Source organism: Trichechus manatus, unplaced genomic scaffold (assembly GCF_000243295.1).
Source record: "Trichechus manatus latirostris isolate Lorelei unplaced genomic scaffold, TriManLat1.0 scaffold00075, whole genome shotgun sequence".
Classification (NCBI taxonomy): Eukaryota; Metazoa; Chordata; class Mammalia; order Sirenia; family Trichechidae; genus Trichechus; species Trichechus manatus.
Window position 1 is genome coordinate 1069667 of NW_004444011.1, and position 14475 is coordinate 1084141.

At 41.8% G+C, this 14475-nt stretch overlaps 1 protein-coding gene and 1 non-coding gene across 2 annotated transcripts in view; one reads left to right on the top strand and one right to left on the bottom strand.

The window, feature by feature from the left end:
• Positions 1-14475, bottom strand: part of MYO3A (myosin IIIA) — a 299063-nt gene that overhangs the window by 68329 nt on the left and 216259 nt on the right. Inside the window, exon 19 of the mRNA XM_004380568.1 lies at positions 6761-6914. Coding sequence (XP_004380625.1) covers positions 6761-6914 — 154 coding nt within the window. The remainder of the gene's footprint in view (positions 1-6760; positions 6915-14475) is intronic.
• TRNAR-UCU (transfer RNA arginine (anticodon UCU)) lies at positions 13543-13613 on the top strand. Its single transcript has one exon. It is a non-coding gene; the product is annotated as a tRNA-Arg (tRNA).

Consider the following 14475-nt stretch of genomic DNA (forward strand, 5'->3'; position numbering starts at 1 on the left):
AGGCGGGCTGTGTGTTCTTTGTTGTTTGCTCGTCTGTGGGTATGATATTTTTCGCCTCCTTCTCCAGTTGGCAGGGTCAGTCACTCAGCTATGGTACAGCAGGGCAGGTCTAGCTGAAGAGGAGTTGCTGGAATAGGTTGTTTGTGGCACTTACTACAACCACCAGGGCAGGTCAGTAATCAGTGCAGGGCAGGTTCTGGTAGGCCATGGCTGTGCTGCTTGGTGGTATGATGTTAAGCACTCGGTTCAGGTAGGCAGGTTGGAGGGGTGAGTTTGTGATGTGTGGAGCTAAGACGGATATGGAGAGAGGAGAGAGGAACAGGAGCCAAAAACATACAAATAAACAAAAAAGAGTGCTAGGAGAGCTTGCTGTTGGAGTGGAAAGATGAGAGACTATGAAATGGAGAAAAACAAAAAGGGGAAGAAGACGAAAAAGAAAAGAAAAGAAAAGAATGAATAAATAAAAATTAGAAAGAAAAAACAACAGCTAAGCTGCCAGGGATCCCACCAGTGCAGCTACAAGGTCTGGGGAAGTTGTTTCATGTGTTGAAGTACAGCCTGGCTAGAAGGTGTAGAAGTATTCAGCACCAGATATTCAGGGGACAGGAAGAGAAGGAAGTATAGAGAGACAGGAAACTGAGTAATGAAGAAAGGCAAAAAGGGAAGAAGAGGAAAAAGAAAACAAAACTAACTTTTTTTGAAAAAGTACAAGACAATCTCCCCCAAAACAGAAAAAAAAACCATGAGAAAAGAAATGTTCCCAGGATCCTTCTGCGCTTCTGTGCATGCTGAGGCGGTAGGTCCCAAGCCGCATAACATTGCCCTGCCAGAACGGGTTCCCAACTAGAGAAAAGAAAAAGAAAACAAACAACAATTCAAAACAAACAAACAAACAAACAGAAGCCCCAGGATCCCACCAGTTTGGCAGCCCAGACTGGGAAGCAGTTCCACACTTGAACAGAGCTCTGCAGCCCCTTAGGAAGAAGGAAAGATGGTGCATGGACTGAGGTATTTGAGCAAAAGGAGGGGGAGGTGGTGAGAGGTAAGGAAGAAATCAGAAGAAGCGGAAAAAAGCAACACCAGTAGCCAACAAATGGCACTCAGGGAGTCGGCCGGTGAGGGCAGGTTGAATCCAAGCAGCCAGTGCTTCCCGGACAAGAGAGTGTGGCTGCGGGAAGCAGAGGAGGCCGAGTGGGGGTGAAGTAGGGTGGGGGGTGGGAAAGCGTATGTCGCCAATTACCGGTTGTTCTGTCTCCCGCTGGAAGCTCCGTGAAGCTCCTTTCTTGTACCCCCTATTTGCTGGTCTCTGGTAGAAGTCCAAGATGGTGGATCTGTGCTGTGTTATCTGATAGGGGACCTCTGCACGAACCTCTCCTTGATCTCCATTGTCTGTCAGTTTCTCACTCCATTTGGTGCTTGACTGAGTTCTTTATCTCTTCATTTGATGTTTGAGGGTTTCAAGATTGCTGTTTCCTCTGTTTGGCTTATTTTTTCAGATCTTTGCTGTGGAGGATCGGTTTGGTGCTTCTGCCTAGAGTGCTATGTTGCTGGAAGTCTTGTTTTGTTTTGATATGCCCAAATAGGCTGCTCATATGAACTAGTTTGATTATTGGCACTTTTGAATCTCTAATGTCCTGTCACCAGGTGGTTAGATCTGTTACTACATATGTGAGCTCAGGCGTCTGCCCACTCCTCCTGTATGGATTCAGCTCAGGTGTCCAGGTAGCTGGCCACCAAGTGTGTGGTGCAGGCTCTCACCTACAGTCCTAGACAGGCATGGGTGACTGGTGTAAGCACAGGCATCTGGCTGCAGCAGGGGGACACACACTAAGCAAGGCAGGGGGATGAGGGCCACCCCCGAGTGTCTGGGAGGAAAGTGTGTCCCTGTTCCCTAGAGTGCGTAGGTGGGTGGGTTTTGCAGCTGGACTACGAGCACCTAATGCTGTTGGCTGTAAGGACTGGGGGGCACCTCTTATTCATGGGCCCCTATCGCAGATGGCTAAGTGGAATGGGTGGAGCCACTAGTTCTCAGGCCCCTGATGTGGGTAGGTGAAGACCCTGCTTAATGGGCAGAGCAGTGTCAAAGGTCAAGCACCTGCCACTTCACAGCTGAAACAGCTGAAGTTAGGCTTCAGGTATATACCCTGTTTTACTTCAGTAATGTGGGCCTACGGTATTGAAACAGGCCCACACAAGTCTATGCAGGGGGAAAGGCACTCAAAGTCCGTGGATCCCTTATGCCTGTGCCTAGGCAAGCGAGCTGTGTCTACCCTGGGTTTCTGGCCTAGGGGAGCTGGCAGTTTATTTTTTTCCCTGTTTGTTAATTTGTTCCCTCTCCAAGGCAGAGAGAATGGCTCCAGGTGGGTGATGGATCCTACTTCAGGCCCAGGGGACACGGCAATTGCCGAAGCCAGTCCAGGACCCAGTGCAGAGCAGGGAGCGTGGAGGTCAATGGGAAAGAGTTTTTTCTCTAAGGGGTGTGTTTTTGATCTGTGCAGTAGGCCATATGCAAGTACTTATCTTTTGCAGGTCCAGGGCTGCTTCTCACTGGTTCTGTGGCTGTGTAGACACTCTGGCGCTGGGTCTTTCCTGGTGGGGAAAATGCACCTCCGGAGCACCACTGCTTGCCTGCCTCACTGCTCACCCCCGAGCTGATCAGGCCTGAAGGGCTCAGGCTCTTGCTGGGTCAGTTCTGGCAGCTTCTCACTGCTTCTGAACCATCTCTTCCTCCCCCTGCCACACAGTGTGGTTCCTCAATTGCCCCATTGAAGTTCAGGGCTCCCAGACTGCCATATATAATCAATTCACTTGTTTTTTCTGGTCTTTGTTGTAAGAGGGTCCACTGGAAGCATCTGACTACTCTGCCGTCTTGGCCCTGCCCTAGAATTTATATTTCTAACAAATTCCTAGGTGATGCTGATGTTCCTGATCTGGGGACTGCATTCTGAGAACCACTGGTATAGAGGAAGAGAACTACCTGAGAATGACCAATGAAAGAATTTTGTGAATCACAGTTTGATATCAAGCCATGAGCCTAGAAACTTGGTGTTTTGGCTCTCCTTTTTATTTGAGAAGCTTTACGTTATTACTGATTACATAAGCAAGACCAAGCAAAAAAACAGCTGCTTTGATTTGGACTCATGGTGACCCCATGTGGTCTCACTAGAACTGTGCTCTACAGGGTTTTCATGGCTGTGACCTTTCTGAAGTAGATTGCCAAGCCTTTCTTCTGAGGGGCCTCTGGGTGAGTTTGAACTGCTAACCTAAGGAGTTCCATAAGAAAGGCAATAGGGTGATAAAGGCAGTTATATTTCTAGAACAATTTCACCAGCTTCAGAGATACCTGTCATTCCATGTTCTAGAAGGAACAATTTAACATCAAATGCAAGTGACTGTCATGAAATGATTTCCCCCACAATCTTAGGGTTCTGAGTACTAGAGGGCTATTTTCTTCTCCATCTAGTATTGTTTAAATAGAGAAGAGAATAAACCAATCAGTGGATCAGGAAGAAGCAAAGTCACAGATGTAACGGTAAGAAATAGGCTCTGTATATCACCAAAAGTGAATGAGAGAAAATTGTGAATCTCAATTTTGTGCAAGTACTTATATAAAATTCATATCACCTATCATCAGGGATATGGTGTTCCACGTTAGAAAACTTTTCAGATACCTGAAAATTCTAGTTGTTTTTTACTTTAAGGAGTAGGACACTTTTATTTTAACCATGCTAGATGAGAATCTTCTGAAATATACACCTCTCTGCCTTCTAAAATAGAAAAAATGAGTAAGTTTAATTTTTCTTTGATGACTGAGGATTATTATCATGAACTTTTATTAATGTACTGGAAGTTCAAGGTTATTGAGGTGTTTAAGGCTATTTGCCTCTATTAGACAAATGACTAACCAATCAGTTGAATTTGTTTCCTCCCTTTTAGTTATTTTCTCTCCAAATTCTAGAGTCATCCCTCTGCCCTGCCCACCAACTTCTAATTTGAGGTTGGATAATTTCTAAGGTCATTTCTAACTTAGAATTCTGTAGTTAAGACTCTACCATAAAGTAAGGAGAATTCCGGTGTCTTAACTTGTTTACCAACAACAACAGCAAACCAAACTGGTTGCCATCAGGTTGATTCTGACACATAGTGAGACTATATAACAGAACAGAATTTTCCCATAGGGTTTCTAAGGTTGTAATCTTTACAGAAGCAGACTGCCAGATCTTTCTCCTGCAGACATGATGGTGGGTTTGAACCGCCAGCCTTTTGGTTAGCAGCTGAACATTTTAATCACTGGACCATCGAGGCTCCTTAAACTTGTTTAATCTTCCCTAAATATTTCACATTAGGAGACTTTCAGCCAACATGGCACTAGAGACAAAAGCACCACGCTGTCCCTCCACAGCAAAGAACTGAAAAACTAAGTCAAACAGAGACAAACGTCAACCCTGAAACCCTAAGCATCAAATGAAGAGATAAAGAACTCAGCTAAGCACTGAATGGCATAAGAAATTGACAGAGAACAGAGAGCAAGGAGAGATATGCACGGAGGTCTCCTATTAGCTAATGCAGCATGGATTCACCATCTTGGACTCCTGTTGGAGATCGGTGAACAAAGAGTATGGGAAAGTAGCTTCATGGAGCTTCCAGCAGGAGACAGAACAACCAGTAACCAGCGATATACCCTTTCCCACCCCCACCCTTCTCCGTCCCCACTCAGCCTCCTCTACTTCCTGCGGCCACAGTCTCTTGGCTGGGGGCACCAGCTTCAGCCCTGTGCTGCTTGGATTCCACTCGCCCACACTGGCCAGCTGCCTGAGTGCCATATGCTGTTGCTAGTGTTGCTTTTTTCCACTTCTTCTGGTTTCTTCCACGTCTCTCACCATCTCCCCCTCCTTTCTCTCAAGTACCTGGCTCTGTCTGCCATCTTTGCTTCTTCCTGAAAGGCTGTGAAATGCCACTCAACTGTGGAACTCCTTCCTGGCCTTGTGGGATCCCCGGGGCTTTTTTTGTTTGGTTATTTGTTTTGATTTGTTCTGTTTTGATTTCTTTGTTTTCTTTTTCTTTTCTTGGCTTGGGAGCCCCTTCTAGCCAGGCAGTACTGTGTGGCTTGGGAACTACTTCCTCAGTCTGTGCAGCTGAGCAGTGGGATCTCTGGAGGCATTTCTTTTCTCTTTTTTTATTTTCTCTCTTTTTCCCTTTTTGTTTTTCTTCATTTCTCAGTTTCTCATCTCTCGATACTTACCTTCTCTTCCTGTCTCCTGAATACCTGGCACTGTGTGACACCTCTACTCCTTCTAGCCATGCTGTAATTCGCTGCCTGGGAGCCACTTCCCTAGTCTTTGCAGTCACACTGGTGGGATCCCTGGGAACTTTTCCTTTTTTTCTCTCCTTATTTTTATTTATTTTTCTTTTACCCTTTTTCTTTTTTTTCCCTCCATTTGTTGGTCTCTCATCTCTCTACCCCAATGGCAAGCTCCCTTAGCACTCTTTTTTGTTTGTTTTTGCCTCCTGTTTCTCTCTCTCCTCTTTCCCATACTCATCACACTTCACAGTCTCTCTCCTCCTTCCTGCCTACATGCACCATGCGCTGAACATCACACCCCCAAGCAGCACAGGCATGGCCAATCAAGACCTGCCCTGCATTGATTCCCAGCCTGCCCTATCGGCCCTAGTACATGCCACAAACAACCCATCCCAGCCACCTCCCTTCAGCTGGACCTGACCTGCTGCACAATAGCTGAGTGACTGACCCTGCCCATTGGACAAGGTGGTGAAAAGTATCATGCCCACAGACAAGCAAGCAACAAAGAACACACAGCCTGCCTGCTCAGACATAACCAAATAAAACAAAAAAGCAGGATGAAACAAATCTACAATCAATAAATGAGGAAAATAACTACTGAATGTCCAGAAGACATCAGACAATATCAAAACATATACAAAACAAGACAGGATGGTTCCAGTAGGCATCCAAAATAAAACACCAGATGATTTTCCAGCAGAAGAAAAGGCACTAGAACTACCTGACAGGGAATTAAAATCTCTAATATTCAGAGCTACCCAAGAGTTGAAGCAAAAATCAGACAAGAATGAGGAAAAATTGACAAAAAGGAAATAAATGATGTAAGTATAGAACCTTCTAATGGAGAGGAAGGCAAGGTGATACCGAGTAATAATAGACTGACTCAAACCTCGGAAGATAAGGGTAAATTTCAAGGTAACCACAAAGAAAGTTAACAAACCTACTCATCAAAATAAAGAAGAAAAACATAAAGTCTCAGTAAAAACAAAACGTACAAAAACAAAAGAAATGAAAAAAATCCACAAACAAAAGGAACTCAGCACAGGAGAGTAAGAGGAACAAAGAAAACATCAGTACCTAAATATTTCACATTATTATAAACATTTACTTATAAAGTTACACACACAGGTTTTGTGACAGCTATTTTCTCCTAAAGCCAAAAAAAACCGTTGCTGTAGAGTGGATTCAACTCATGGTTACCCCATGTGTGTCAGAGTAGAACTGTGTTCCATAGGGTTTTCAATGGCTGTTTTTTCAAAAGTAGATCACCAGGCCTTTCTTCCAAGGAGCCTCTGTGTGGTCTCTAATTACCAACCTTTTGGTTAACCAAGTGCATTAACCATTTGTGCCATCCAGGGCATATTTTCTCCCAGATAATTTTAAAAAATTTAAAAAATCATCTAGAATTATATCAATTCATTCATAAAACTATGCAGACATATTGGATTTAAAACTCACCTACAAGAGTCTGGTCAGTGGCCTTGGGAAATCTGCTTTCTTCATCAAGCAGGGACAGTAAACCCATTGGCTTCTGCAGGAACATGTCTAAGAGGGGCTGGTTATCTTCGTATTCAATAACTCTGGCATCAATATCTTCATGTAAGTATTCATTCTATAACAGGTCACAATACATATAGAAAAATTTGCTTAAAGTTGTGTAAATAATATTAGCTTGATAAAACCAAAAAGAAAGAAAACCAAACCCATTGCTGTCAAGTCTGACTCATAGTGACCCTATAGAACAGAGTAGAACTGCCCCATAGGGTTTCCAAGGAAGGGCACATGGATTCGAACTGCTGGCCCTTTGGTTAGCAGTTGAGCTCTTTGTTGCTGAGCTACCAGAGCTCCCGCTTGATAATAGTTACCTAAAAATTTACTTTACATATATTATAACAAATTTCTTTCTATGACCTTGCCCTTAAATTGAAGGTATCATTTTATTTTTCTCTCCTCACAACTGCTCTCTCATTAAAGTCAGCTCTGGTTATACTCAGTTTAGTAATAAAAGAAATTCTAGTCTCTCTGCTAGAATTGCAGACATCTCAAGCTTTCAAGATGAGGGAGAATGTAGTATTAATGCATAATAATAACACTATGCTCCAGAATTTATAGAATATTAATTAGATTTATTTTAGGGTTATACTTTCACAATTCAAGAAATACCACTGGATTTCTCAAAAACACATCACTTTTCAGTCATGGTGACATTTACATGGTTAGTTGGGTGGACACAGGAATAACCAACAGATTTAGAGCCAAGAAATATAGGTTCAAATCTGGGCTCTGCCACTTAACTAGCCAGATTATCTTTTGAAATTTTCATAGTCTATAAGGTTCCATTTTTTCATCTATTAAATGGGAGTAACAATCCCCACCTTACAAAGTAAAAACATCTGGTACGTTAATAATCATTTGCTATTGAGTATGTCATAATAAAAGATGTGTAAAATAAAAACAGTGCATAACAATTACTGTAGGGTCGTGGTGTCCAGCACAACATAGGTGCTAATGATTTATTTCACAAAAGGGACAAGCAGACTTGTGCTACAGCTTTGTTTCTATGACTTTGTCTTCACACTGCTTCTCCCACCCAAGAGCCCTAGTCTGTAAAAGAGAGGTTATACACAATTTCTGAACTATGCCTTGTAGCAATACTTGCATGTAGGAGCCTAACTGTTTTCTCAGCAATGGGTAAATAGTCCCTGGGTAGTGCAAACTCTTAAGTGCTTAGCTGCTAACAGAAAGGTTGGAAATTCAAGTCCATCCAGAGGTGCCTCAGAAGAAAAGCTTGGTGATCTACTTCCGAGATATCAGCCATTGAAAACCCTATCCAGCACAGTTCTACTCTGACACGCATGGGGTTGCCATGAGTCAGAATTGACTTGACGTCAACTTTATTTTTTTTTTATATCAAATAATCATGGCTTGGGGAAAACTTCTTGCACGTATTAAAATTACAGACTACTTCAATTATTATTTTAATGTAGCCTTTAATTCATTAAATATATTAATTGAACACCTTATAAGGCACTGTACTGGGTAATAAAGAGATGTTTAAAGTAAGCTCTTTATCTTCAGGGGATTTAAAATACAATTCGAGTATAAGATTAGTAAATGAATACTTACAATGCAAAGTAACATATAATGTTATGCACAAGAATTCAGAGAAAGAAAACATTTCTGACAACTTCATGAAGGAATTTAGCCAATGTCTGGTGGGACATTGGATAAGTTGAAACTTTTAATCACTACAGTAGGAACCTTATAAAGATGAAGCCTCATTTCAAAGGTGTCACCAGGAAAAATAAATGTATATGTGTGCATATATATTTCCTGGGTGGTGCAAACAGTTAGCACGTTCGGCTACTAACTGAAAGGTTGGAGGCTTGCTTCTACCCAGAGGCGCCTCAAAAGAAAAGCCTGGTGATTTACTTCTGAAAAATCAGCCATTGAAAAGCCTACTAGCACAGTTCTACTCTGACACATGTGGGGTCGCCATAAGTCAGAACCAACTCAGCAGCAACTGGTATATACCTATATATATATTTTTTAATTTCAAGTATTTATTTTTATCTTTAATTTTGCTCTTACTTTGAAAAGAAAGCCTAACCCTGGTTTACATGTGAGTTTGGCTGGACATATGTTCTCAGCAAGCAGGCTAATGATAATGCTGCAGACCAGTAGAACTGTGTTCATAACCATATATGAAATTAGACAAGGGGATCAAAATGAGCTAAAGAATTGACGGTATCATATACCACTGTCCTTTCCTTTAGCACATTGTGAACATGTGGAGGAGCTCTGGTGGTGCAGTGGTTAAGAGCTACAGCTGCTAACCAAAAGTTCGGCAGTTCGAATCCACCAGCTGCTCCTTGAAAACCCTATGGGGTAGTTCTACTGTGTCCTGTAGGGTCGCTATGAGTCAGAATCGACAGCAATGGGTTTGTTTTTGTTTTTTTGAACATGTGGATATATATATGTGTACGTATTATATATATATGTGTACGTATTATATATATATGTATACGTATGTATATATATATATGTATACTTATGTATACATATATATACCTCCATGCATTTGTCAGTTTGTCATACTGTGAGGGCTTGCATGTTGCTGTGACCAGAAGCCATGCCACTGGTATTCAAATACTAGCGGGATCGCCCATGGTGGACAAGTTTCAGCCAAGCTTCCAGACTATGGCAGACTAGGAAGAAGGATCTGGCAGTCTACTTCTGAGAAAACCTAGCCAGTGAAAACCTTTTGAATAGCAATGGAACACTGTTTGACATAGTGTTAGAAGATCAGCCCCTCAGGTTGGAAAGCGCTCAAAATACGACTGGGGAAGAGCTGCCTCCTCAAAGTAGAGTCGACCTTAATGACGTGGATGGAGTCAAGCTTTCAGGACCTTCATTTGCTGATGTGGCACAACTCAAAATAAGAAGAAATAGCTGCAAACATCCATTAATAATCGGAATGTGGAATGTATGAAATATGAATCTAGGAAAATTGGAAATTGTCAAAAATGAAATGGAACACATAAATGTCGATATCCTAGGCATTAGTGAGCTGAAATGGACTGGTACTGGCCATTTTGAATCGGACAATCATATGGTCTACTATGTCAGGAATGACAACTTGAAGAGGAATGGCATTGCATTCATCATCAAAAAGAACATTTCGAGATCTATCCTGAAGTACAATGCTGTCAGTGATAGGATAATATTCATATGCCTACAAGGAAGACCAGTTAATATGACTATTATTCAAATTTAAGCACCAACCACTAAGGCCAAAGATGAAGAAATTGAAGATTTTTACCAACTTCTGCAGTCTGAAATTGATCGAACATGCAATCAGGATGCATTGATAATTACTGATGATTGGAATGAAAAAGTTGGAAACAAAGAAGAAGGATCAGTAGTTGGAAAATATGGCCTTGGTGATAAAAATGATGCCAGAGATTGCATCATAGAATTTTGCAAGACCAACAACTTCTTCATTGCAAATATCTTTTTTCAAAACATAAACAGTGACTACACATATAGACCTCGCCAGATGGAATGCACAGGAATCAAATCAACTACATCTGTGGAAAGAGATGATGGAAAAGTTCAGTATCATCAGTCAGAACAAGGCCAGGGGCCTACTGTGGAAGACAGTATCAATTGCTCAAGTGCAAGTTCAAGCTGAAGCTGAAGAAAATTAGAAAAGTCCACAAGAGCCAAAGTATGACCTTCAGTATATCCCACCTGAATTTAGAGACCATCTTAAGAATAGATTTGACCCGCTGAACACTAATGATCAAAGACCAGACAAGTTGTAGAATGACATCAAAGGCATCACACATGAAGAAAGCAAGAGGTCATTAAAAAGACAGGAAAGAAAGAAAAGACCAAAATGGATGTCAGAAGAGATTCTGAAACTTGCTCTTGAATGCCAAGTAGCTAAAGCAAACAAAAGAAATGATGAAGTAAAAGAGCTGAACAGAAGATTTCAAAGGGTGACTCAAGAAGACAAAATAAAATATTATAATGACGTGTGCAAAGACCTGGAGTTAGAAAACCCAAAGGGAAGAACATGCTCAGCATTTCTCAAGCCAAAAGAATGGAAGAAGAAATTAAGCCTCGAGCTGCAATACTGAAAGATTCTGTGGGTAAAATACTGAACGATGCAGGAAGCATCACAAGAAGATGCAAGGAATACACAGAGTCACTGTAGCAAAAAGAATCAGTTGACGTTCAATCATTTCAGGAGGTAGCATATGATCAAGAGCCAATGGTATTGAAGGAAGAAGTCTAAGCCGCACTGAAGACATTGGCAAAAAACAAGGCTCCAGGAATTGATGGAATACCAGCTGAGATGTTTCAACAAATGGATGCAGTGCTGGAAGTGCTCACTTATCTATGCCAAGAAGTTTGGAGCAGAGCTACCTCGTCAACAGACTGGAAGAGATCTATATTTATTCCTATTCCAAAGAGAATTGATACAACTGAATGTGGAAATTGATGAATAATATCATTAATATCACAAGCAACTAAAATTTTGCTGAAGATCATTCAAAATCAACTGCAGCAGTACATCCACAGGGAACTGCCAGAAATTCAAGCAGGATTCAGAAAAGGATGTGGAACCAGGAATATCATTGCTGATGTCAGATGGATCCTGGCTGAAAGCAGAGAATACCAGAAAGATGTTTACCTGTGTTTTATTGACAAAGCAAATGTATTCGACTGTGTGAATCATAACAAATTATGATGACATTGTGAAGAATGGGAATTCCAGAACACTTAACTGTGCTCATGAGGAACCTGTACATAGATCAAGAGGCAGTTGTTCCAACAGAACGGGCGGGAACTGCACGGTTTAAACTCAGGAAAAGTGTGTGTCAGGCTTGTATCCTTTCACAGTACTTATTCAATCTGTGTGTTAAGCAAATAATCTGAGAAGCTGGACTATTTGAAGAAGAGCAGGGCATCAGGATTGGAGGAATACTCATTAACAACCTGAGATACGCAGATGACACAACCTTGTTTGCTGAAAGTGAAGAGGACTTTAAACACTTACTGACGAAGATGAAAGATTACAGCCTTCAGTATGGATTACAATTCAACATGAAGAAAATAAAAATCCTCACCACCGAACCAATAAGCAACATCATGATAAAGGGAGAAAAGACTGAAGTTGTCAAGGATTTCTTTAACCTGGACCCACAATCAATGTCCATGGCAGCAGCAGTCAAGAAATCAAACGATGCATTGCATTGGGCAAATCTGCTGCAAAAGACCTCTTTGAAGTGTTAAAAAGCAAAGATGCCACTTTAAGGACTAAGGTGTGCCTAACTCAAGCCATGGTGTTTTCAATCGCCCCTTGTGCATGGGAAAGCTGTATAATAACTAAGGAAGACTGAAGAAGGCCTTTGAATTCTAGTGTTAGTGAAGAATGTTGAATATACAATGGACTACCAAAAGAATGAACAAACCAGTCTTGGAAGAAGTACAGCCAGAATGCTCCTTAGAAGTGAAGATGGGGAGACTCTGATTCACATACTTTGGATGTGTTATCAGGCGGGATCAGTTCCTGGAGAAGGAACTCATGCTTGGTAAAGTAGAGGGTCAGTGAAAAAGAGAAAGACCCTCATAGAGATGGACTGACACAGTGGCTGCAACAATGGGCTCAAGCATAACAAAGATTGTGAGGATGGCGCAGGACTGGGCAGTGTTTCATTCTGTTGTATATATACATTAAATTTCATTTAAATAAAAAAAAAACAAATCTAATACACAAAAACGAGGCAGAATCCATGGTCTCAAAGGTGGACAACCTAAAAGACACTCAGCTGATATCCAGTACAAAGAAACAAAAGCAAAGTCTTGAACTTTCACAGCTTCCTTATCTGAAGGTAACCTTGGGAAAAGCGTGCAGACCTAGAATGATCTCACTGTTAGACACATTATCCTGACAGCATATTATAGCTTAAAAGGCAATTGCAAAGTTCAAAAGAGGTTTTGTATGTTTTATATAGAAATCACATGAGGTTAAGGTCTAAACTGGTGCATTTGTCATTTCCATTTGCCTGTATCAGAATCCACTGAAATTCTTTTGTGGCAGGTTGTACAGAGCAGAGATGAAAACAATGGGCTCCCCTTCAAGATACTTGTCATTATTATGGACTTCTGGCAAAGCAATGAAGGAAACAAATGCTATTACTCTGGATTTATGAAGCACTTACGGTGAAGTGATCATGCCTGAAACAATATATTATGAAGTTTATGGCATTTATGATCTCAGTTGTTTTTAAGCATATGTGGAGAAACTAAGCCCGTTTAACAGTTCAGAAAGTCCTTTCCTACGCCCTGTACATTAAAAAATGCATTTAAAGCACATGAAAAGAGTTACGGACTGCAATAGAACTGAGCTATTTAGCATATACAATCCCTACTGTGGTCCTATCATCTGAGTTCTCTTTTGAAAAGAAGCAGATGAATAATCATTTTAAATACATACTAAGGAGTTAAGGGAAATCAGAACACTTGGAAATGAGGAAACCCCCATACGTGAGTCAAGGTCTTACTTATTTTTCATTTAATTTTGAGTGAGTTGTGAAAGGACATAGTGGCAAGAAAGTCCACAGAAGGTGCATTTCCATAGCTAGGTTCTAAACAACAAGCTTAACTATTTAGGTCCTAAATGTCACTCCAGGAGAGATTCAACATGGCTACACTGAGCCTTAATGGAGGCATTGGTGGTTCAGTGGTAGAATTCTTGCCTTCTAAGCAGGAGACCTGGGTTCAAATCCCAGCCAATGCACCTCATGGGCAGCCACCACCCATCTGTCAGTGGAGGTTTGCGTGCTGCTATGATGCTAAACAGGTTTCAGCAGAGCTTCCAGACTAAGATTAGGAAGAAAAACCTGGAGATCTACTTCTGAAAGTCAGCCAGTGAAAACTGTATGGATCACAACAGTCTGATCTGCAATCAATCATGGGGCTGCCACAGGATCCGGCAGGTTTCGTTTCATTGTGTATAGGGTCACTGTGAGATGGGGCTGACAAACAGCAACATTGAGCCCTCAGACTCACAGCAGCACAGATGTGGAAGGGTGTTTGCCACAGGCTGAGAGAGGCTGCAAGCTGACAAGTGGCTTCCTACCCATTGCCATGGAGTCGATTTCAACTCACAGCGAGCCTATAGGACAGGGTAGAACTGCCCCATAGAATTTCCAAGGCTGTATGTAATCTTTACAAGGAGCGCTGGTGGCTCAGTGGTTAAGAGATTGGCTGCTAACCAAAAGGCTGGCAGTTCAAATCCACCAGTCGCTCCTTGGAAACACTATGGGACAGTTCTAGTCTGTCCATGGGGTCACTATGAGTCGGAAGTTGGATTTAATCTTTTACTCCATCCGTGTGATTAAGGTCAACTGTACTTTGAGGCGGCAGCTCTTCCCCAGTCATATCTGAGTGCCCTCCAACCTCAGGGGCTCATCTTCCAGCACTATATCAATGTTCTGCTGCTATCCATAAAGTTTTCACTGGCCAATCTTTTTCAAAAGTAGACCGCCAGATAGACTTCCGGAAAGATGGCGCTCTAGGCAGAAACACCACGCCGTCCCTCCACAACAAAGATCCGAAAAACTAAGCCAAACAGAGAATCAACAATCCTGAAACCCTAG